At 30.0% G+C, this 26,078-nt stretch overlaps 1 protein-coding gene across 1 annotated transcript; it reads right to left on the bottom strand.

Annotated features, from left to right (window-relative positions):
- Window positions 1–4,380: 4,380 nt before the first annotated feature.
- On the bottom strand, window positions 4,381–25,625 carry Etf-qo (electron transfer flavoprotein-ubiquinone oxidoreductase). Its single transcript, XM_074254274.1, has 7 exons — window positions 25,465–25,625; window positions 24,220–24,327; window positions 23,813–24,161; window positions 22,531–22,837; window positions 22,095–22,336; window positions 21,389–22,005; window positions 4,381–6,032 (listed from the first exon to the last, which is right to left on the bottom strand). Exons 1-7 carry the CDS (start codon window positions 25,493–25,495, stop codon window positions 5,869–5,871), a joined length of 1,818 nt encoding a protein of 605 aa, XP_074110375.1. The 5' UTR covers window positions 25,496–25,625; the 3' UTR covers window positions 4,381–5,868.
- Window positions 25,626–26,078: the final 453 nt, after the last annotated feature.

Raw genomic sequence — 26,078 nt, 5'->3', positions numbered from 1 at the left:
GGCCGTGAAAAAAAGACGGTATGGTAGAGTCTCTAGAAAAGAGTCCCTTTACGGACGCCACCCAGCGCTCAAAAGTTGAACTTTTGGAGCGAGTATAACAAAAATTCCGTTAATTAATTGATTAATAACAAAGATAAAGTTTTTATTTATTAATTTTAATTATAACGTTTAATTGAATTTGAAAATTAAGTAATTTTTTTGTCAAAAAAAGAAAAGTGTCATTTTCGTGATCCTTTCAAATCTGTGGGGTAATCCTGGACAGCGGTGGGGTAATTACGGACAGTTCATATTAAATAGTAACGAGTAGAATAATTTAACATATATAAACAGTTTCAACTTATTTTTAACTAAGGAAATTAAAATTTTTAAATAAAATCATCTTGAACAGTACGTAGATGAGTAATTTGATAGCAAATAAGTAAAAAATAAATAATAAATAGAGAACAAATTTGAATTAATCTCCACATAAATCACAGAGGAACCCTTTGCTTGTGCTTTGACCATCACTGCATTCTTCATGTGCCCATAAATTGCATCCATAGCACATTATCCATTCTTCAGTGGGTTCTTTAGTTAAATAAATAATTAAAATATCTTATAATTATCAATTGTAAACTATTGATACTTTTCAACTCAAAAATTAGTTGATTAAGATAAATCTTAAATAATATTGAATTAAATTCATACAATAATTAATGATTTTATGTATATACGGTATAAAATCTTTTTAATTGTTTTTAACATTTTTCTTCGATCATTTTTGCAATTTTTTTTTTTTTTTTACGCCAAAGAAGTATAACTTTTGACGTGTTTACATAAGTACACATACCATTTTTTTTTTAATCTTTGAGAGCATTTTTTTTTTTTTTTTTTTTTTTTTTTCAGTGAAAATTAAATAAAACATAATATGGCAAAATTTTCTGTGTACAGCGGCTTAAGACTATTTGAAAAATGTTATTTTCTGAAAAAAAATTATTTTATGTCTAGATTAAATTGATAAATGTTTTTTTTTTTCATCAAGAGATCAAAGAAAAAGTTATTCTTCGTCTAAATTGTTAATTTCGTTTCTCTTTGCATTGTTAACCTTTTTACTTTGTATCATATTGTGCTTGAATTTGCCGCAAATAAAAATTCTTAAAGAATATATTTGCAATAAAATATTCATACAATTACGGAGTCGAATAAAAGACAACAATGTTTGACAAAAGAAAATTACATTGTCATTAAAAAGCAAGAAAGTAAAATAAATAAAAATAAATAGAAGACCTTCTCAACAGTATTATTGAATAAAAAAAAAAAAAAAAAAAAAAACACAAAAAAATAAACAGAGTCAAGTTACACCTGTCACAACTAAACTAAATTAGAATATAATAAATATCGACCTAGCCATAAAACATTTGAATTAAAAATAACCCCTAATAACAGCGTCAACAATCGGAAGAAACCTCTTTAGAGTCATCTAACAAAGAAACTCGAGTGGTTAACAATAAACCAACTCACACAACTTTTTTTTAATGACAGTATACCAATGAGACGAGGATTCTTTGTTGTGTGTGATACGACGGACATTTGGCCCTGAACTGATGGATCTTTAATCCGCATTGTCAACCCTCATGCATTTTATTTCCGCCAATACGAGTCACATCCCCTTCAATCATCCACCGATTTTACTTCTCGAGTTATATAGTATACATCACACTAGGGCGGTACCAATTTTGATAGCAACACAAAGACACCCTCGTTCTCGTTCATACTTTTACTTTTCAGCTGCAATCAGCCTTCGGGATGACCACAATTTTTTTTTATACAAACTGCGGATAAAATGTGTCAAACAGTTTACACACAGAAAACAAAAATACAAAGTGATAGTGGATCCCATTTTTTTATGTTATCATCAATCATCATCACCATAAAAAAAAAATATTTTCTTGGACTAAAAATTTTTACGGCTAGAGGATATATTACTCCGATGGCGGTAATGAAAATCCTCGAAAACCATTGGAATTTGGTCAAGAAATAGATAAAAAAAAATATATATATATGTATGCTGTTATTGTTACTACCCAAGGTCTAAATACATGACCCTTAACTTTATTTTTATTCAGGTATCAATAAAATGTAACCTTGCATGTTATATGTATGTGTGTGTACACTGAATGTACAGAATAAAATGTGTTTTACGACCCTATCAAAATTGCAGATAGACCATTACATTTGATTACATTCTCAGGAGGGCGTATTGATACGAGTTGATCGAGACATTGATGAAATTACGTTACCTGATGACGATGACGCACCCTCATACTTTAATCATCTTTCTTTGTTAATATAATTTTATGTATATTATTATTAATGATATAATAATAATAATAATAATAATAATAATAATAATAATAATAATAATAATAATAATAATAATAATAATAATTATTATTATTATTATTATTTTTACACTGAAAAAAAAATTGACTTAAAGAGAAAAATTCTTGATCCAAGAAAATAATTTTGAGGAGTTTCATTGTCTTGAGTCGAGATGAAAAATTCTTGAATTGAATAAAATTTGCTTAAACTAAGAAAAATTTCATAGTTAAAGAATTTTTGACTAAAATCAAGAAGATGAAATTCTTCAAAATTATTTACTTGATTCGAGTAAATTTTTTTTCTGTGTATTATTATTATTATTATTATTATTATTATTATTATTATTATTATTATTTATGTTTAATGTTTAGTGTTATGAGGCACTCCTGTCACTCGTTAAACCCTGTGACTAGTGATGTAATTGGCGTTATAATAACTCTAAGTAGTTCGATCTGAGATACTCGTGTTATCTAATAAGCCGCCCTCTATTTATATCTAGGCACTGTAGCATTATCCGAGTAGAAAAGCAAGTATATTGCTGTCAATAAGAGTAGCAATGTTGCTTTGATTGACGTCATTACTACAAGGATCCAGGGTAGTACATCCGGGTCGGGTCTTTAGTGACCGGTCATCCATGATGAAAGGAGAAAATCAACGCCAGTAAATCAAAGCGAGAAAACGTACACGTTTCAAGTGGAACTAATAACGTGTGTGGGTTATACTAAATCGCCTATTACGTTTTATCCCGATTATATATATTTAATATATAATAATTAAGCATTTTAGTTTTAATTGGCTTACGATTATTCAAGTTTAAATTAAGAATTAACTGAATCACTGATTTTTAACGAAAAAAAAAAACTAATAAAAATTGATTATTTTAATGCAATTTAGTATACTAATAATTATAGATGAAGAAAATATGTTTTTTTTTCTTTTTTTAAGTATTTTAATATGTTGAGTACTCTTCAACAATTATTTATACGCAAAATATATATTTTTACTTGAAATAATTTATTCATGAAAAATTTCTTGCATATAAATCGGTAAATTAGTACTTATGTTTTTTAAAAATTAAGAATAATTGGATTTTTTTGTGTTTTTTCAATTATCATAATGTTTTTTTCGTTTCTCATTAATTTACTGACTCGTGTTCGTGAGACTTCCAATAAATGAATTATTTCAAGTATACTGATAAAAAAATTGACTTGACTCAAGAGCCAAAACTTTGAACCAAGAATATCATTTTGAAGAATATGATTTTTTTTAGTCAAGAGAATGAATTCTTGAGTTAAGAAATTATTCTTGATCGAGGAAAATTTGTTTGTTTCAAGAATTTATTCTCTTGACTCAAGAAAATCATTTTCTTCAAAATGGTGTTCTTGATTCAAGATTTCAGCTTTGATATTAAACAAATATTTTCACAAGTTGCTTTAAAAAATTGATTTTTAGTGACAGTAAAGTACTTTAATCGTTTTACTGAGGCGCTTGAATCTTTATCTATCAACAAAAAATGATAAGGCGAAAAGTAAAAAATTGTAATCTCATTTTTCTACCGTTAAATTATGTTTTCCGATGTAATATCATATGTACTTCAAATGATATTGTAGAAGAATTTAGTGTATGAACGAGCGATTTATAGGTGTTTACTGGTGTATTGTATGTACATTTTGTACACTCGAGTAAATAAATAAACTTGTATTTTCGAAATGTTGAAAGTATCCGATAAATACTGTTCAAAAGAGCTTAAATGCCGGTAAACTTGTGAGCTCTAGTTTAAAACCACCACTCGTGACCCGATCTCTCATACAGTATAATTTAATTTAAATGGAATATATTTATTACCTAAGTGGGTAGAAATTATTGATAAATCTAAATTGTGAGCTTGCTACAACTTGTTTGTTTTGAACGTAAACTTTCATACTAGCTTACTTAATTTAACAAACTCAAAATACTCTGAATCATTAGTAATTTGCGTGGGTAAGTAAACAATAGGAAACAATTAATAAAATAAACTCATGAGTTATGAAATATATAATATTTATAAAATTTTCAACAAATTTTTTGCTTCATAAATTTATTTACATAAAATATATAAAATTTTTCACTTTTTCAAGGCATAAAAAGATACAATTCGTAACAAAAGATACGTTGGACAATGAATGTATCTTGTTTTAAAATTTTTTACTACAGTCTTGCATTGGTTGGCTTGCACAATATCATTAAAAATTACTAGTTATAAAAATACTTATCGATAGTGTAGGGTAAATATAGGTATTACTGCATTTTTTTTTGTTTTAACTAAATTATTCATATAATTTAATAAAAAAGGTTCTTTTATTAAAAAAACAAATTTTCTCTAAAATTCAATCCTTGATTTGAAATATTAAGCTTCCTTAATTCTTTCAAGAGAATTTTTGGACAATCACCATGATTATTTATCAAAATATATTATTTATCAACAAAGCAATTGAAAGAAAGTCTAGTATACATTTCATAATTTATTGAAACAAAAGCTTTTATTTTTTTTTAATAGAGACTTTTTTTTTAATTAAATAACATTTTTAAGTTTCAAAAAAAGAAGAAAAGGTAGCTATCAGGGTACATTTTGTCAGAAAATTGCTTTTGAGTGAAGAATTTAATTTTTGCGATCTAAGAGAATATAATTTTGAATCAACTCACAATAATTATAGACAATAGATACAAAAATTTTAATCTCAAACCTTCAAAACCAAGCGCTTAGATTGAAAAAACGAAACCGATTTTGTTTAAAATAATTTTCTTGCTTCAATTTTATTTGTCTTTATTAGTGTAATGATTTCATCATTAAAATCAAAAAAAAAAAAATATTTATTTTCAAATACACCCCTCTAGAAAAAAATCGTTCTAATTTTTTATATTTTCTATTTCAATGGGTTACAAAAATTTGAAAACTTCATTTAAAAAAAAGTTAAGAAACAAATTTAACGAAATCTTAAAATAAAACTTGAACGATTGCTTTTGAAGTAAGTTCTACACCTCTAACCGCAGTAATAACCTCATTTACCCTGTTAAAAATTAAATCCAATAAAGCCACGTATTTTTCCTATATAATAAATTGCTCGAACACCGAATGTTCAATAAACTTTTATATTCAATTTTCTACAGTTACAATTGTCAATATAATTTTAAACTCAAGTTAAAAAACTAATTAAACATATGTTCTTTTTTTGTACAAAAATTAATTAACAATTTTCTAAAATTTAATTTCATAATAAAAATTTTTTCATTCTCTATCAAATCTTTGAAAAATCGATAGGCTTTCATTAAAGCTTAAAAAACCAGCCCATGGACTTAAATAACGTGATTATAATGATGATTATCATCTTCTATTAATGAAAATTATCGTTATTGTAATTGTATTAATATAATGGAAGACGTAAAAAGTAATAAATGGATAGTAGTAAGAATGAGAGTATAGACGTAGAATAAAAATAAAAAGAATCAAAGAAAAATGATGTTGAATTCTCACATGCCATTGTAAGCAGGTCCACCTCCGCCTTCAGGCACCACCCAGTTGATGTTCTGACTCGGATCCTTAATATCACATGTCTTGCAGTGTATACAGTTGGTAGCGTTGATCTGTAGCCTCTGGCCATCCCCGGTTTCCAATGGTACGTACTCATATACTCCTACAAAATAACAGTAAACATACACATGTTACATCACATTAAACGTAAATATAACTACAGCACACAGCGAATATAATAATAATAATAATTGTTATAATAATAAATGTAATCTCTGTCTTATAATAAAAAAATATTTGATAATAAATTATAACAATTGAACAATCTATTTCCTCAAGTTAATACTGTGCAACTTCATACTGCGTGATATAAAATTTTTCCAACATCATTTTCTCAAACTCTCAACAATGCCGTTGTATCTTCGGCTAGCATTCTCATCTGAACCATCACGTTCTGTTAACCACGTAATTTTCTTGAATTTCCTCTTAACTTACTCTTCCATCGTGTACTCGAGTAAACGCGTTATAAAACAAAAAAGTTTAGTACAATATAAAAATAAAAAAAAAATTAAAATAGTTACTTGAGTGGAATAAGAAACCAAATGAAATTAATCGTTGGCATTCACGTCTTACTCGTTTTTTTTTTTTTCTTACATATATTTCATTCATTTATTTTTTTACTATCTGTCTTTAATTTTTCTCATGAATTGAAGATTCTAAGGGAAAAAAATTTAACTGAAAGCTTTTGTGTGTTTCAGCTGCATTTTTTATCTTACTTCTAAGGTAACTAATCTTGAGTGGTAACATATTTTTCGCTATTGTGTTAGAAAAAGTTCGTATTAAAGGTATCCGCGGGTAATAAGGACTAAGTGATAGAAATGCTATTTAAAATAACCGCTTCCCCTAAAGACTTCTCTGGTAGAAGCGTCTAGCATAGTAACGTCGCTACAAGTTTATAGAGTCCCGATACAACATTCCTTGTCTTCTATATTTCATCATTCGTCATATGCTAAAGTAGCACAGAAGAATTCCTAAAAAACGATTTGAGTAAGTGGTAAACATTTTTTATAATTTTACATTCAATAACTTAAAATTATTGTTTTAATTTTTATCAACATCTTAAAAAGTATTTTTGCTCAATTTAAGTGATTATTGATCTCTAATACTAATTTTATCAAGTATAGTATAACTATTTCCAGTATGTATAACCCGCAGGCCTTATTACCCTACCGTAGTAAAATAAGGCCTATTCGCAAGGTTTTTCAAAAAATTTAATTTTGAGTTTGTTGATGGTAAAAATTACCATTACTTCATTATATTTTAAGGCTAATGTATTCATTTACAAATTAATGATACATTGCAATGATTAAATGCAATATTTTCGATTTTTTTCAAAATCTCCATTAGCTAGGCCTTATTACCCGCCGGTATCTTAATTAAAATGTATATGTCAAACATTTAACATTTTATAATTCTTAGAATAGTTTTTTTTTTTTTTTGACAAAAAAATGAAGTCTTTTAAATTAATTATCAACAGAACATTTTGTGTTAGCTTAAAGGAAAAATTATTTACTGTGTAGCGTCTCTGTACGTAAATAGCCGGGAAGAAATTGAAAGAGCCAACCGCCAACTAGTAAGAAATACAAAAAATTGTTTAAGCAGTAAAATATGTTTTTAAAGTAATAAGTCTAACAAAAAAATCCCGGCTTATTAGTAAAATGTTTTAAACTTTATTTATTTTTTGTTAGAGTAGCAGTGGCAGTGAATTTAAAAATTAAATGAAGCCGGTGGTTTTCTTATCCTATATTATATTTTAATGTTTTTTTTAGTCATATTTCTTTTGCAGCGTGCTTTTGTTACTTTGAGCAGAGGCACCGAAATAGGTACTCTCTTGTTATTATTTCAAAGTGAAAATCCACGAAGCAAAGATCAGATAAAGCTTTCGAGGAAATAAGCCGTGCTACTTTATTTCCCACGGAGAAAATTCAATCTCCTGTCTCAACGAAATAAGGGGCAAAGGGTAAAAAGAAAAGTGGATGGACGAGGGGGCAAACTGGAGGGGCTACTCAAAGATGAAGAGTTGTACAGTAAGGCGAGGAGAAGAGATAAGGGTGAGGAAGTATTGTATGCTCTTGGTGGTGTTCACTCCATTTGTATCGTCCGGTCTTAGTCGTACATCCGAGATGGATCGTCTAAGCTTCTTAAGCTCAGTGACAGACGTGCACGGATGAACGTTTTACTGCTGTGTCGTTCCCGTTTGGTTGAATATCTTACTTTCGAAAACTGCGGTTTATCTAAAACGTGTGCTAAAGGGCACCGAAGATAAGACCAGATTTTCTACCAGGTGACTATTTTTATAATTTAAGTCATATTTATCTTATGTCTTCGATATTCTTTGTGTCTTGATATATTTACGAGTTTTCATTTTATAAATAAGATTTCGAGTAAATCCGACTGATGCAAGATGGGATTTACATCTATTATTGCAAATAAAATAAAAATTCATTTGAACAGAATATTTAGGCCACTGAGTTCACTTTTGCGACGACTAAGGAATCAATTTTTAACTTTTCATTTCTAAAATTGAAAATTTTCGTCTTACTCTTTAGTATAACGACCTACGAGATCCCACACAGAAGAAAAAATTTACTTGAATCAAGTAAATTATTTTCAAGAATTTCATCTTCTTGATTTGAGTAAAAAAATTCTTAAACTAAAAAATTTTTCTTGATTTAAGTAAATTTTACCTAGTTCAAGAATTTTTTGTCTTGATTCAAGACAATGAAACTCTTCAAAATTATTTTCTTCGTTCACGAATTTTTCTCCTGATTCAAGTTAATTTTTTTTTTCAGTGCATAGTCGATGTAAGCATACCCTTGAAGGTAATTTTCGCAAATTCAGATCGACCAGGTTTTTCACTTTACACATAACGTATATGGAAAGATTGGAATCCGACTGATATTTCTGGTGCAGCACCACAACCAAGCATTTTTTTCCAACATCGTACTTAGTCGGCTGCAAAACAGAATGACAAAAAAAAAATAGAATCGAGAATTTTTATAATTATCAATGTATTGGTATTACAAGTTACCGTTAAATTTATTTGCATGTATCGGTGTGAGTAAACTCTACGTTATTGTTAAATTTTGGTGCTTCTCAATAAGAAATGTTAGTAATAATGAAATTTTTTGATAAGCTATGGTTCATGAAGATGTTGAGACGTCCAAAAAGTAATTTTTGGATTTTAGGTAGTGAAAAGTGTTCAAAATATTGTTCGCCAGAAGAAGGTACATTTTAGATCTGGAATACATTTCTGTAAAATAATAACTTTTCAGGAAGTACCTAAAAATTATTTTTTTAATTAAATAGATTTTTTTTCGACCTAAAACATGAATAAAAACAAAGAAAAAAAAAACAGTAAACATTCTCCATATTATAAAACAAATGGAGTTCAAACTTTTATAACTTGAAAATAATCTCATTTTAATATTACTTAAAACTATTATTAAATTATTATATTTATAAATCTTGTTTGTTACGAAGTTATTACAAACTTGTAATGTAATACTACAAAAGCATTTTAATTGCATACGTCAAATGCAACTACACAGTAAAAAATTTTATGTCAATGCGTCAAAAAATTTTGTGTTAAAAATTTTTAATTTAAATATTTAACACTTTTTAGTGTTAATTTAACACAATAAATGTTAAATTTACACATAAAAGTATTAAAAGTGTAGTTCAAAGTTTTTCCTTTCTAAAATGTTTCATTCAATTCCCAAAATTCGAGATTGATTAATTACTCTCTACTACGGTAGTATTAAAAGAATGCAAAACACCCACAATAATTTTCTTTAAGCAATATGGCCGTAATTATCAATTAAATTGTATCATTGAATGACAAAATCAGAATCAATTTTTGCTTCAAAAGTTTCACCACAAAAATACAAAATTTTAGTGACGTATACTTTTTTTCTCAAAGCTATTTTTAATCTTTTTAACAATCAATTATTTTTAGTAAAAATAATACTAAAAAACAACATTACTCTAATAGATATCAATTTTTTTTAAACCTCAATAATCTTCCAATTAAAAGACACATTAAAACAAAAACTGGAACATGGAAAAAAACAAAACAAAAATTGAAAATTGTTATTATGATAACTATTAGCAGTAACTCCAAGAAGTATTAAGTGACATCAATATATCAAACTGCATTTCCCGCAGATGATTCTCAATGTTTTACTGTACAATTTAGTAGTGCTAGTGTATCTATGTATCTACAGTAGAATGAGTACATTGAGTGTCTGACTAACTCTCGATTGCATTCACTATTCATGGCTGACCGGAGTTCGTGGTACCTGGTATGCACGTATGACTCCCACGAGTACCTACTCCACTCCCAGTAGACGCTAACGTCCAGACTGTAAACTCTCTTAGTACAGTACAGTTTCACTTCTCCGTCTATCCCCGCCACCATCTCTTTTTCTCTCTCTTTCCACTTCTCAGCGATTCATCCGGCCTATTTCGATCTCTCTCAGACCACCCCGTGAAAGTAAAATGTCTGGCAACCAATTTAAAACGAATTTTCCGAGTAAATTTATTTTCATACCTGTTTACTCCCTCTATTCTCCATATGATACACACAAACTTTACATCACACCTATACGTTAGTTTACATATTTATCTTTTTTTTTCCTTTTTCGTTATACACTTTAGCAGTATGAATTTTTCGAATTACTGGTACTCTCACGTCTCTTCTAAAGTGTCAACCAAGTGAATAACAATTTACCGAGTACAGTCATCTCTTTGGTATTCACACTTTTACACTTTTATTCTCCATTCTTTTTGCATTCTAGATTCTCCTTCACACTACACACTCTAGATTTTAGATGAGAACACATTCTGTACTCAAGACTCTTAAACATTTTCCGCTCAAGACTCTCATACCCACACCCACACTCATCTAAGCAAAAATTCATACAAGCATATACATTCGCTTGCTAAAAGACCAGTAACTGATAAAAGAAAAAAAACATTCCTATGGACCTCTTTCTGTCCGAGAAAAAATTTTTATGCATGATTATATATGGTCTGATCTGGTCATATGTGGCCAAATTTGAATATATATAAAAGTAAAATAATGATTTTTTATTTATTCTAGAAATGTGTATGTCAGTTATTGTTTTTTTTTTTTTTTTTTTTTTTTTTTCGAACAAAAAATGGTTTGGTAATTGATTAAACTAAAGATAATGTCAGATAAGCTCTATAGAAAATAAAAAAAAAATTATTTTTACACTAATAGAAGAATTTATTGATTGTTAATAAATTTATTTATTCGGGAACAATTTGTTCATTCATCAAATGTAACTAAATATTTTTTCAACTATCAACGATTTTTTTTTTTTAGTGAAATACACTAATCATTTTCAAAATTTACCCATTAAAAAAAATGTTTGTACCTAATTACAACCATACACGGCGAAAAAAAAACATAGGGATTTTTCCTATTTTTCCAATGTTAACATAGTAATTTTTCCAATGTTAACATGATAGAAATATCCATGTGACATAGAAAAAATTCATTTATGACATAAAAAAAAATTTTTTTTTTCAGTTGAAAAAAAATAGAAATTGAATAAACACCATTCTGAAATTTTCAGGATATTGGTAGAAAATGTGAAAGTTTCATATGAAAGATAGAAAAAAGGAGTTAAAAATGTTTATCATCGAGAAATTCGGAGTTTTTTCGGAAAATCTAAAAAATAACGATGAAGATAGGTTCGAATAATTTTTTTCTATTTTTTCCCAAAAAAAAAAAACATTTAATAAAAAAATTTTTAAAGAAAAAAACGTCCCGATAAGTCAATTTTCGAAAAAGTTATCGCAATTTAAGACACACCGTCCATAATCTGTTGGATTTTTATTTTTTTCGAAACGTAAGGCAAAATTAAAAAAAAATTTCCTCGAATTTTTTTATCACAAGCCGACTGTATATCACTGTTTTACTTTTAAATTATCTGAAATTGCTCGAATGAGAAAATTGTTATGTAAATTTGTAATTATTAAATTAAGTTACATAAATTTTAGTGATAAATGCAAAAAAAAAGAAAAATCCTTATGTTCTTTTCGCCATGTAGTTTTATTATTCATTTTATTTTCTCTACTTTCTTATAAGAAAACTATTAATGTATCTGATCTAATGGAATTTTCTATTGAAGTTATGAGGATATAAAAAGTGTCAAAATAAATTTTTTACATTTACCTTTTACGCGAGGGTTTGAAAAAATTATTAATAACAGTTAATAGAAATATTTATCAACAGCTATTAAATTTTGTGTAATAAACGATTTAGTTAACTGCTAATAAATATTTATTAAATTAACAAAATCATCTGTTAACAGTTAATTAAGCTCATCAAATATTAACAAATCCTTTTTTGAATATATTTTAGAAATTATCACTTCTAAATTAACTCTTGTGTAAAATAACAATTTAGAAATCATCCGCCCTTTGTTCAAGATTTCCAACACGACTTCTGATCGAAAAATTATTAATGGGCCTATCAAGTCATTTTAGACCATATCAAAAAAGATCGACTAATTTTCATATCACGCCATATGTGGTCATATCAAATTTTATTATATTCCCATGTAAAGACATATCAGATTACGTTGGGAAATTTTCCCCTTGATATTTTATTTTGATAGTTTTTGGGAATTGAACTGACTTACTTCCTTGTAGCTAACCCCAATAAGAGCTCCGTCTTTTCATGCTCTCATGTATTTGCTTATACTTTCTTCTTCTTTCTCTTTTGCTTTTCATCTTTAGCATTCCTTCTCTGTAGCTACGCGATAGCATTTACGTTAAAGCTTGGTGGCAGACCCGCTACCTTTTCCTTTCCTTTCCTTTATATTAATACACACGGCAGTCGAAACGAGCGGCATAGCATAAAGAAAGCAAGAGAAAGCATACCCAGAGGGTTGTTTCCTTATGCCGCACCTTTACCTCTTAGCACTGCCAGACCAGACGAGACGAGACGTCGTTTCCTTGAATGGAGGGTGTGAGCTGACTGTGTATACTTGGGTTATCGACAGCAAAGTATAACGACCGAATTTACAAAGACCCAGCCGGCGTTCATGTCGTTATGCTCAAATAACATCCCTCAGGAAATACTCTCTGTTCTGTGTGGATTTATTGATTAAATGCAATCAACAATCAGTTATTTTATTAATTAATAGTATAATAATAATTAAACTCGAGGATTGAAATATTTTTTATTTTTGTATCAAACATTTTAACTACATTTTTATGGCAAAGCTCATAGTACAAAAACGAAAACATTTCTTTTGTATTGGAAAGTAATGAATGAACAAAAACATAAACTCATTTATTTTTGAAATATATTGTATAATTACCGTGAATTTACAAAGCTGAAATAAAACTGATTTCCCTTTGATTTCAATAGTTTTATAAAAAAATTACAGAGTTTTTCAAACTGTTTGTATTTGACGTATGTAGTTTAAAAATTTTTTGTATTCAAGGAATATTGCTTCGAGGGAATTGCAGGAACTAAATGTTTGTAAGAATTTTTGAATTTATTTAAATAAAAATTTCTTGATTTATTTTGTTTTAGAATGATGGCCGTTGTTAGCGGTAATAGATTAAAAAATGGTGAGTACATTGTTGATTAAGGTACCGGTGGGTAATAAGGCCTAATAAGGACTAACTACGGGAGATTTTGAAAAAAATCGAAAATATTGCATTTAATTATTGCAATGGATCATTAATTTTAAAATTAATACATTAGCTATAAAATATAATGGAATAATGGTAATTTTCACCATAAACAAATACAAAATTAAATTTTTAAAAAACCTTGCGAATAGGCCTTATTTTACTACAAATTAAATAGTGTTGATTAACTTATCAGTGTAAAACTGTTCGAGCTTTTCAATTAAAAAAAAAAAAAAAAAAAAAAACAATTATTTTAGCCAGTCGGGAAGTTAACTGTCTCCATATATTATCGTAAGCCGTAATAAAATGTAAAATTGAAAACACGTAGTAGTGTTTAAAGTATTAAATTTTTGTCGCTTAACAGTGAGGATTGAATCTAGAGAGTAAGCAAAAATTAACATCGAAGAAATTATTTGAAAATTGAGTAGAAAAAAAAAAAGTAGCATTTATTGTTCTTGTTCTTTTACTGAGGAAAGAATATTAAAAAACTATACGAAGCGTGAAATTCTTGAACTGAAGGGTCAACCAATTGATGTATTTTTTTATCGTGAATAAAAATAAAAGTTTCATTGAAAAAATGTAAAAAAAATTTAAAGAGAAATGGAAGAGTGATCGCGTCGTCTGGCACGGTAACAATGGAACACAATAACGGGTTGCAAGCGATCCACAGTAATTTTCATCCCTTTCTTCCTCTCGCGTGCCGGTGATTTGTGGGTACAAGAGTTTCGAGAATTTTGCTCGATGGGCAAAATAGAATAGAGCATCACGAAATTGTTGAGGTTAAAATTCACCGATTTCTCCGGTGGAAATTATCCGACGATTTATTATTATATTTCATATGACCATTATTGTTATTATTATTATCAATGTTTATTTTTATAAATTGACTATTGAAGCAGTAATGTATTAAAACAAATCTCTTTTGCATTTCTGTTTTTAATTAAATCTATTGAATGAAAATGTATTTTTCGGTTTGGCACTAACAGCCGCGGGATTAAATATAAATCTAATTACGAGAAGCGTAGTCTTTCAAGTCGCGTACCATAAGAAAATTGAGTTGGATTGAAATTAAATGCGGATGTAAGTGGGTATCGTGTGAAATTACAGACAAGGTATTACAAATAAAAAGAAAAGGAAAGGAACCAAAAAAAAAAGATTTAAATCCTTAAAATATTCTTCGGTCGTACTGGATTCTTAGACGTTAAAGCAATTAACTCACCAGGTATCGTATCGAAAAGTTGAAGATCCTGAAGAAGGAAGAGATAGAAAAGGATGGGTAGTAAATGGTATGAGGTAAAATTCTGGAGGAGATCAAAAACAGTAGTTGGGTAGGGAAGGATCATAACTGATACTCAGACCCAACGCAAGACCATGGAATCTATAAAGCTTGAGTTAAAATAGAATGTAAAAGTAGGAAGAGAAGGAAGAAGAAAAAGAAGAAGAAGAAGAAAAAGAAGAAGAAGAAGAAGAAGAAGAAGAAGAAGAAGAAGAAGAAGAAGAAGAAGATACACATGAAAGTGAAGATAAAGATGAGCAAAGCAGTACGAGTGGATGAGTCTTATGATGGTAGTAAAGTTGTGAGGGGCTGGTGCTTTTACTTGGTCCGGGGTCGTCTAGCCGTGCGGGGTTCGTCCGGGCCACTCACAGGTTCAAGGACACACCGGTCGATACTCCCGGCGCGAAGAGAAGGACAATTGCCCGGACGAATACCAAAACCAAACGCGAGTAAGCATGATAGCGAATTTAAGGGGAAGGGAACTGAAGGGAGATAGGATGTTGAATGTAGGGGAGGATATGGAAAGCCAGAGAGACAAAGACCTCTAGTGAGAAAGAGCACGACTGAGGAAAAAAGAAAGCTAAGCAAAGCGAAAGTAAAGGGAAGAGGAATAAGAGAAAAAATAAAAAAAAAAGGTTAACTGTAAGGAGGAAGCGAATCGAGAAACTTCCGAGGGTTGGCTTTTCTCTGTACTCTGTACTCTTTCTGTACTCTCTCTACCACCACTCGGTCTCACGGGATTCCATGGAATAAATTGTCGCTTCGCGTTCATTTTATACCGAATACGAGCAACCATATTGGGTAGCGACGGATCGAGTTAGGAGTCGGTGCGATTTATTGCCATTGTCACATCTCTTTAGTCGCTATTTTCTCTTTTTTTGTTTTTTTTTATTGTTCTTTTTTTTCATCAGACTGCTGGTGATTCGTCAAAAATGTAATTGATTTATGAAAATTATTCGTTTCACTATCTTTTCTGTTGATAAATTTAGATAGAAAAAATTCATATATATTGGCAGAAAAGCTCTACTCAAAAAAAAAAAACATTTAAGCTTTAGAAATTTATTATCTTGGTCTCTTAACTACTAGGGTGGGTCAAAAAAATCGAATAATTTATTTTTGATTTTATACTCTGAAAAATAGGTTCGTAGACACCTAAAAAGAATTCTCTCCAAGTATAAGCTCTTAATTATAACGGGAAGGTCCTCCGCTTTGCGGGTTTCTATTTTTTTCGAATAATCAGATAAAAAAATTTATATCTCGCTTCCAACTGCTTGGAAAAATATTCCGTGGCATAGATTTTGTGAGAAATTGAATGCTTTACAAAAAAGGTCTCTTATGACTTTTTCAAAAATTCAACCGATTAAAAGATATTCATAGTTGAAGTTTGGCTATTTTAAGGAAAATATTCGTTTTTATTATGAATTTTATAAGTCGATGAAAAAAATTATTTCGGATTGCGGAACTCATGATTTTGTAGGAAATTTACTGCTCTACAAAAATGGTCTCTTATGATTTTTTGATTAAGTGAAGCCGTTACGAGATATTCATCGTCAAACATTAACGAATATCAATATTTCCAGTTTTTGATCAATAATTCGATAAATTTTAATTTAAACTATGAGTTTCAGGAAAATTTACATAAATTTGAGTTTCGATCGATAAAGAAATGTTATAATAAGTTAGATAAAGAATTATTGGAATTATCATTGATTTTCCTTGGAGAAATGCCTCAAGAAAAGATTTCTTTCAAACGTCCTGGTGCTGTTCATCATGCTAGATGGATGGCTAAGGCCATTTATAGTTTGAAAATGTATCTATTCAGAGATGAATTCAAACTCTCTCAGAAAGAATTGCATGGTCTTCGTCATTTCTGTATTTTTATAGTCACATTGTATTTAAAAGCTTGGTTTTCATCAACTTCTGCAACAACTGCTGCTTATCATGACTTGCAGTTTATGAAAAATTTATTGGAGTACAAACATATCAATCCTTTGATTTCTTCAGCTACGTGTGAAAAAATGATTTCGCACTTATGGTATTTGAGCGATGAACTTGCCATTTTATCACTGTTTGACGATGGCGTTCCATTAGAAGTAAAAAAGTATTGTTAAAGCTGTTAATACTCGTGAAGGTACAGATTCTAAAGCTAAAAGATTTGTAATTGCTAAAAAGATTTGAATTCATTGGCGCAGAGAACTCTGAGTGACTTTGTGTCTAAAAAGTCATTAAATCTTTTCAAAATCTTCGATCTACCGTATGACTTTCTTGATGTCGATGTTGAATTATGGCCTACTAATGAGAGTTATCTCGAAAATAAAGAATACTTTCAACAACTAAAAGTTGTCAATGATTCAGCAGAGCGAGCTGTTGCATTAGTCAGTGAATATAATCAATGCTTGACAAAAAATGAAGAACAATTCCAGTACTTATTGCAAGTTGTCAAAGAACATCAAAAACATTCCCAAATTGTAATAAAAGAAATTATTTATAGTAGTAGCGTACTGTTATGTTAAAAATATAGACAATTATATTGCAATTGATAATTCAATAAAAAATTTATCTATAAAAAAGTTAAATACTGGTTGTTTCTCACTTGATTCAATACTTTTCATATTAAATTTGACAAAGAAATATGTCATTCACTTCAAATTAAACTAATCATTGGCTATATGTCGAAAAAAATGCTCTAATTTCTTGTTTTAATGCAATCAAACAAGCTCAAGACTGAAAACAATATTAAAAAATTGTTTATAACATTTCTTTATCGATCGAAACTCAAATTTATGTAAATTTTCCTGAAACTCATAGTTTAAATTAAAATTTATCGAATTATTGATCAAAAACTGGAAATATTGATATTCGTTAATGTTTGACGATGAATATCTCGTAACGGCTTCACTTAATCAAAAAATCATAAGAGACCATTTTTGTAGAGCAGTAAATTTCCTACAAAATCATGAGTTCCGCAATCCGAAATAATTTTTTTCATCGACTTATAAAATTCATAATAAAAACGAATATTTTCCTTAAAATAGCCAAACTTCAACTATGAATATCTTTTAATCGGTTGAATTTTTGAAAAAGTCATAAGAGACCTTTTTGTAAAGCATTCAATTTCTCACAAAATCTATGCCACGGAATATTTTTCCAAGCAGTTGGAAGCGAGATATAAATTTTTTTATCTGATTATTCGAAAAAAATAGAAACCCGCAAAGCGGAGGACCTTCCCGTTATAATTAAGAGCTTATACTTGGAGAGAATTCTTTTTAGGTGTCTACGAACCTATTTTTCAGAGTATAAAGTCAAAAATAAATTATTCGATTTTTTTGACCCACCCTATTAACTACAGTGACTTGGTTCAAATTGTATTGAAATTAGCAAATAATTTCATTTTCTGTCAAGAATTTCAAATTTTTGTTTAGAGTAGTAGTTTCTCGGTTGTAAAAAGTAATATCTTTACATTCATAAAAGCAAAATTGTTGCTTCAATAAGTTTCAAAAAGATTTTGACTTATTAATTATGTTTTTATTCTTTGTTGCAGCGGATCTGTGAATAAAATTCTAAAAATGAGTAAAAATATGTTTTCCGAGTACACTTTTCTATATAAAAGTAAAGACTCTCTGGGTCATTTTATTTAATGAAAAATTTTCCATTTATAAGAAGCTAGTTATTGTTTAATATCTTGAAATTTTATGACACCAGGTGTAGTTATTAATTACATTCGATTTTTTTTTTTTTTTTTTTTCCAGAAAAATTGTATTTATGTATGCACTACGGCTATACAGCTGTTGTTATCCGAAGCGCTATTTGGTGTTGAAATTTTTATTTATCCCAAAAAAAAAAAATGTTTTCTTAGTTTGAGAATTAGATTATATTCAGTTAAAAACATGCACTTTCGAACCAAGCATACACAGATTTGAAAGCAAGAATTTAGGAACCAAGAAAAAAATTCTTGAAGCAATTAAATCGACTTTCTTCTTTCGAATTTTCGTAGTTCAAGAAAATTTTTCTTGAATGAACCTAATTTTTTTTTTCTGTTCATTATCTGAAAATTTACTAGAAATGAGATCATTTTTAACATTTTTTTATATTCAGCATCAAAAAGAAAAGAAATCAATCGATACTACAAATTTTCATAATTTTGTGTGCAATTAAGTTTGACAAAATTGTGAAAGTTCGAAAAATTCAAATATTAATCATTTTTTTTTTTTTTTGTTAATTTTAATTATTCTATCGATGCCGAACAGAAAAAAAATGTAAAAATATTAAAAAAATTAATTAGAACAAATGTAACTGTTAGTATTTATCCAATAAGAAGGAATTGTTAAAAAAAAATACAGATAACTTGTTTGAAAATAATAAAGTGCTTCATCGGAGAGTAAAATTTCTTGAATGAATTATTTTCTGCTCATCCAAGAGTTATAATTTATTGATTCAAGAGTTAATTTCCTGACTTATAAAAGAGCTGAATATTTTTAAATAAGAGTAAGATTTAAAAAAAAAAAAAAAAAAAAAAAAAAAAACATTTTGTTAATGCTAATACGCGATTATTTGAAAGCTAATTTGATCTTTTATCACATTTAAAAAGTTGAACATGAGGGTTAATAAAGGCCTAAGGTAAAATAAATATATTATAATATATGTAATATGTATGTATGGGCTACAAAAGCCCAAAGAGAAACTTGTAAACTTTGAAACATTAAGAAGATTTTGCTCGTTTGCAAGTCTCCTGGTGGTCTTATCTAACTCGAAAAGCTTTGCAATTGCAAAATGTCACGCAAACGTGTGTGCAAACGTACACTCGAGACATTTTTCCTTTTTCGGTTCCTATTATTTTTCTTCATTTTTTCCTCACATCATGTGATAATGAGATACAAAGAGACACATGTGGTGAGAGATTTTTCTTTGGTGTCTCCTCTTTCGAATGAGAAAGTCTCGTTTCTCTGGTATGGTACATTTAAATATAAAAGACAAACAGTATGTAAGGTAAGTGTAACAATACGGATACTAACCATAAAGCAATATAACGCAGTTTTATCTACCTAACGATTTTCCGCACCTTTTAAACTCTCACAGTTTATTTACTGATTTACCTTTAAAGCTTTATTTTTTTTTTTTTTTCATACATTCTTAATGTAATTTTCTAAATCTTATTTTTGTGATACGCTACTTACGATTCCAGCTAACTACGTAATTATGTAACATAACGTTATAACTTTTATTTATTTGTCCGCAATGCATACATGACCTCTTGTGAATTCAAATTCAAATGTTTTATTTATTTTTGCATGAATTTTGTTTATTTGCTTTTCAAATTTATATATTTTTTTTATCTATAAATTTTTATCAAACGCTATATTGTAAGTTAATTCCTCGGGGTATTGTGTGATAATAAATATAAAAATAAATAAAGAGGATTGATTCTCGCGAGATCGTACAAAATTCAATTTAGTTGTTGTAAATTTAAAAAAACCAAAAAAATATTAATTTAAAAAAATAATTGTTTTTTAATAAAATTAATTTTTATATAACTTAAAAAATAAAAATAAATTTCTAGCTTTTATCATTTAAAAATGAACCCGTGAAAAGATAATTTTAATTAAAAAATGAAACGATACAATGTTGAATAAGCGATTGAAACTTAAAATAATTTTATTTTTAAAAACAATTGATTTGTGAGAAGCAATTCTAAATGTCGAACAATCTGTCTCTGGAATAATACCTGGAACTGTCGCGAGCAATCGACTGACTACCGGTGATTCTATTCGCGCGAATAAACGGCTATCGACAGAGTGATTAATGGGAACGATAAAACTGACTGGTTAGTATCCCTTTCTCTTTCCCATCCTCTCAAAAAAACTCTTTCTCAGTCTGTCTTTTTCACCCTTTCATCCAGAATTTTTGTTTCTTTTAGTTTCAATCCCCTACGAAAAATAAATGATTGTTCAAGTAAAACAGTTTTCCTCGAATAGAAAATTACTCAACTCAATTCATGTACGTCTCGGAAAACTATTCTTTCACTTTTCATTTTATTAATTTTTTTTTCTTTAAATAAGACTAGAAAAAAAATAAAATTTTCTTGAATACTCGTTAATTGACGTTCTCGTGCTCGTAAATCCGACTTATCATCAAACTGTAAAAAAACTTGGTCATCAAATTTTACCTCTTCACTCCATTTCAATTTTTTTAACCGAATCTAAACGAGCTGGATCCGACGTAAAAAAATCTCCATAACCCCATCTCCAGCTATCAAGTTAGTGGGGTCACTTTAACCTTTATTTTTTTTTATTTTTTAGCGAAAAAACAACTCATTAAAGTGCTAATTTAAATCACGCTCGAGGGCACGAATTTAAATGTAAGATCCAAAGGAACACGACGAAAGAGGTCGAATAGTCGAGAAAATGACATCGTAAAGTCAATGTCTTCTAAAACTACCCGAGAAAATGCACCACGATTAATAAAGTTGAAAAAAAAAAAGAAAAAAAAGGATATAACATTTTACTTACCAGCAGGGCAGAAACGTCCCTCAGGTCCATCGTAAACCTTGAGGTTATTTTTAACCGGAACAGTGTCGTCACGAAGAGTTAAATGAGGTGGTTGGTCCGCCTCATGATTAGTTCCAGTGAGTGCAACAGACGAAAGTAAATCGAAGGACACTTGATTATCTGGCTTTGGATATTCAATTGGAGTGGACTGAGACGCCGGCTTCAACTTAGCGTGATCAGGACCGCCGTGAGAGAGGGTCCAGGGTTCTTTGCCTCTTGTTAGCATCGAGAAGCCTCCGTACACGAGACCTCCATACAATCCCAAACTGGAGTGAAAGCTAGGTCGGAAATTCCTCACAGCTTTAAGCTCACTCCAAATCCAGCTGTTTTTTATTTTATCGGTGTAAGTCTTGGGTTCGAGACCAAGAGCCGTTGGAGTAGTGGTCTCTGCCCCAATTATCGCTTCGACGGCGCTCTCAGCTGCAAGCATACCGCTTTTCATGGCATTATGTACGCCCTTGATCTTGGGTACATTGAGAAATCCCGCAGTGCAGCCGACTAAACACCCGCCCGGGAATTGAAGCTTTGGTATGCACTGAAAACCGCCTTCCACTAGAGCTCGCGCACCGTAAGCTATCCTATTATGTTTTTAAGTGCCCTTTAGTGGTGTCTTAATTAAATTATTTAGGTCTATGCGTTTAATTAACGACAAATATAAATTAACTACCTCTTTCCACCCTCAAACGTTGGACGTATGGCCGGATGCTGCTTGAATCTTTGAAATTCTTTGAAAGGATGCAAGTATGGATTAGTGTAATCCAGTCCAATAACGAATCCAACAGCCACTAATGGCGTCTCGTCCTTTAAATGATACAAAAAGGAGCCACCGTAGGTGTTTTTATCAAGCGGCCAACCTACTGTGTGTTCAACTGCGCCAGGACGATGTTTTTCTGGATTTATTTCCCATACCTAAAAGCACATCAATCACTGGCATTTAGCAGACACCGATCTGACCAAGACAACTAAAACAATCCGGGTAACTAAGACAAATATGGTAAAATAAAACAAAGACCTAGGTAGTTGGTTTATCACTTAATTAAAGGATTAGATTTATAAATACCCGATCAGGATGAGACTGTTTGCTCGGTTTTAAATCGGATTACCTCTTTCAGTCCGATACCGTAGCTCTGGGGCTCGCAATCTGATCGCAGATTTAATCTTTGCGACACCTGTTTTGTCAGGTGCCCGTGACAGCCTTCGGCGAAGATAGTGCACTTGGCGTGAAGCTCCATCCCACGTTCGAATGTCTCTTTTGGTGAGCCATCTTTGGCTATGCCGACGTCATTAGTTGCTACACCCTTCACTGAGCCGTCTTGGTGATATATAACTTCTGATCCTGCATAACCAGCGTATAATTCAACACCTGCTGCCTCTGCTTGCTCGCCCAACCACGATACTACGTGTCCTAATCTAAATTTAAAATATGTTTACATTAGCCATTGATGTTTACAATAATTAGGTTAGACGGAAATATGAATTCGATTAGGGTGAAATTTTTTATTTAGACTGTTGAGTCTTATTACATTGAAATTGCGATTTTTTTCGTGGAGTTACTGATTCTGTTGAATGATTGATACCACTAATGCTAGTATACTATAGATATTGTCTCAAATTTATCCTTTTTTTGTAATTTTTTAATTTGTTTTATTTTATGACTTACATTTACTTTCATGGAAAAAATTTTGTAGGAGCGATTTTATTGTTCTGACAATTTTTATGGTAGAATGTTGAAATGCATATTTTTTATTGAAATCTTTAGAAGATAATTGTATGCGAAAGAACGAAGAGAAAAATGTTTATTTTTTTAATTTTATTGAAATTAAAACCGTCAGACCGAATTTTAAGTTTTTTTTTTTTTTTTTTTTTTTTCAAACAAAATTATAATGACAAAAATAGATACAGGTGAAATATGTTTCTTAAAACTCCTTAAAAGAAGATTCAACTAAAATCCATAGTTTAAAATTGATCTACATACAGAAATTGACACGCTTAAAAATAGGTCTCACGGAGTATGCATTTGTGGCACAAACACATTCTATAAAAAAATTAAGGGAAAAATAACTATCTGATTGTTTTTTTCGTTTTACCCAACGGAACGCGATATATTTTTAAATATTTTGTAAAATATAGGATAATTTTGTAATATCTAGCTCTATGTTCAGATGCTCTTGCATCTCTGTAAACCTGTATGCTGGAAATAATAAATAAATAAATAAATAAATTTCCTAACAATTTTGTTTCAACCGACATTATCGAAAAAGATCAATATAAATAAGATTGGTTATTAATTTTCAGTTATTTTTTCCGAGAACTTAATTTCTAATTTTTCTTCAAAGCAATTCAGTATCGCTTTATTAGCTAATAAAGTTTAATCATCAACAGTACCTGACAATATAGTTTCCGTGATTGTACATAGGCATTCCTTTGACAATGGGAATCGGTATGCGACCCTTTTCCGTCAACAATGCAAATTTATCCTCAGTAACTGGTGTTTTTAGAGGCGCACCGAGTTCTTGCCAGTTGGGAATTAATTCATTCAAGGCGACTGGATCAATGCAAGCTCCACTGAGTATATGACTGCCTACGGTACTTGCTTTCTCAATTAATGTGACACGTAAATCACGCCCGGATTCCTCCGCTAGTTTTTTAGCTCTAATTGCTGCTGAAAGTCCAGCAGGTCCTCCGCCGACAATCAGAATGTCTGTTTCGTCGACGTATCGCTCCATATTTACGTCTGCGAATCATTTTTTTTGTATATCATATTAATTAAAATTTTTTAAAATTTTAATTACCTTTCCATCTTGGATCGTTTTCTCGAGGTACCACTGTGTAGTGAGTTGTTATTTTCGGAAATGATGATTCAGAAAATGATCTTTTAGATAGTTGTTGGATTTGTTTAACTGTAAATAGAAAAAATAAATTTTTAAACATCAAAAATTTTTAATTAGATGGCTGATTTTAAAGAAAAATTTATGTAATCCAAGTGTTACGTTCCCGAATTTTTGGTAATTAATTTTTAAATAACTTAAGTCCAGATTTTGACATCATTAGGAAATCGATAGACTCCAGGTGGGTCATGTCACTGATTCCTCCGCGAAGTACTTTTTAAAATTTAATTTATAAGTTTTTGATATTACTTTTAATTCACCTGCCTTCAGGTAGGTGATAAATAGAGTGCCTGATTGCTGACTAGCGCTCTAGGCGAATTCACCAGGGTAGAACAGCTAATAAGCGCTCACTCCCTGGGGGTAATAGTTAGGATATTTAGAGGATAGGATACCTGAACGCTGGCTAGCGCTCTAGGTAAAGGAACCAGGGTGGAACGCTGGTAAGCTCTCTTAACCCTGGGTTAAGGTTTTAATAAGTATCCATTTTAATTGATTAACAATGAAATAGATTTATTAAAAAGGAATTGGCAGGTTCAGCCTCGGATCAGCAGAGATTGCTCCTCTACTAAGTCCTCGGACTGACTGCTCCAGAAGAAGTCTGGAGACAGAATGCTCTTTGAATAATAATTACAATGGGTTTTTTATACAGAATTTTAGCAAAGTTCCATCTCAGGCTATCCTTAAGAACATTCGAACGCAGTCGAACGCAGTCGAACGCAGTCGAAATCCCACAACGTAGACTGTTTAGTCTACTGGGCTGAGTTGACGTTTCACAAATTTCTTCTCTCAAGGTATTTCTGTTTCGAAATACTTCGATTAATAATTAATTAATTGAAGTATTAATTAATTAATTAATTTTAAATTATATTTAAAATTTGCGAGAACGTAACACCAAGTAATGTCGAATAAAATCTTTAAGTGTACTTTGAACTGTTACATAATGATGGATGCAATAAATATGTTATGATTAATATAATAATGAATTTATGATTTTAAATAGCACGCAGAGGGTAATTGGCAATATGATAACATTATGATGAAATATTGGACATAGTAGAGTCAAATATTAAATAAAATGTTATATATAACAGTTAAATATTGTTTACATAAAGAAATAAGTAATTAGTAATTAAAAATGACAGTAAATACCAAATTTAGTTGTTTTTAGAGTACAGGCCATGATTACACACTGGTAACTCCACAGCTGAGCGAGGCTAATTGGCCCCAAAGGTTATTTCTACTCCAACAAGTGTATTGTGCTTATTATTATTATTTGTTATTATTTTACGATTATGAGGTCAGCTGATTATGATGAACAACACAGAAAAACTAATTGTTGTGATTTGAGCGACTTGATGTTGTGTGCGTCAATTTTCTCAACTCATTTAAAAAAATTGTTGACTTGAGATATTACCAAACGGACACATTGTTACCGATCAATAGTCGAGTTGATCGCAACTTGCTGTCAATTTACTGCCGCAACTTGTCATCAAGTTGACAGCAAGTATGAGAAATTAACTCAGTTGGCACCAATTTGTTTATCATGTTATCAATAAAAACTGCCCCGAAACTTTTTTGTTATTAAGTTAACGATAAGTTTCTTAAAAAATTTACCGACTTACCGTCATTAATTGGTAGCAAAGTGTAGCAAACTGACATCGATCTGTTGAGGAATTTGGAGTCAGTCTGAGGCAAACATTGTCGATAAATGGTTATGAGACTATCAATTTTGACGATGGTCAGATTACGAACAATTATTATGT

The sequence above is a fragment of the Cotesia typhae genome, unplaced genomic scaffold (genome assembly GCF_013202065.1).
Source record: "Cotesia typhae breed Kobodo isofemale line unplaced genomic scaffold, CoteBio_Ctyphae scaffold_13, whole genome shotgun sequence".
Lineage (NCBI taxonomy): Eukaryota > Metazoa > Arthropoda > Insecta > Hymenoptera > Braconidae > Cotesia > Cotesia typhae.
The sequence above is the reverse complement of the archived record's forward strand: the minus strand, read 5'-3'. Positions and strand labels throughout refer to the sequence as shown.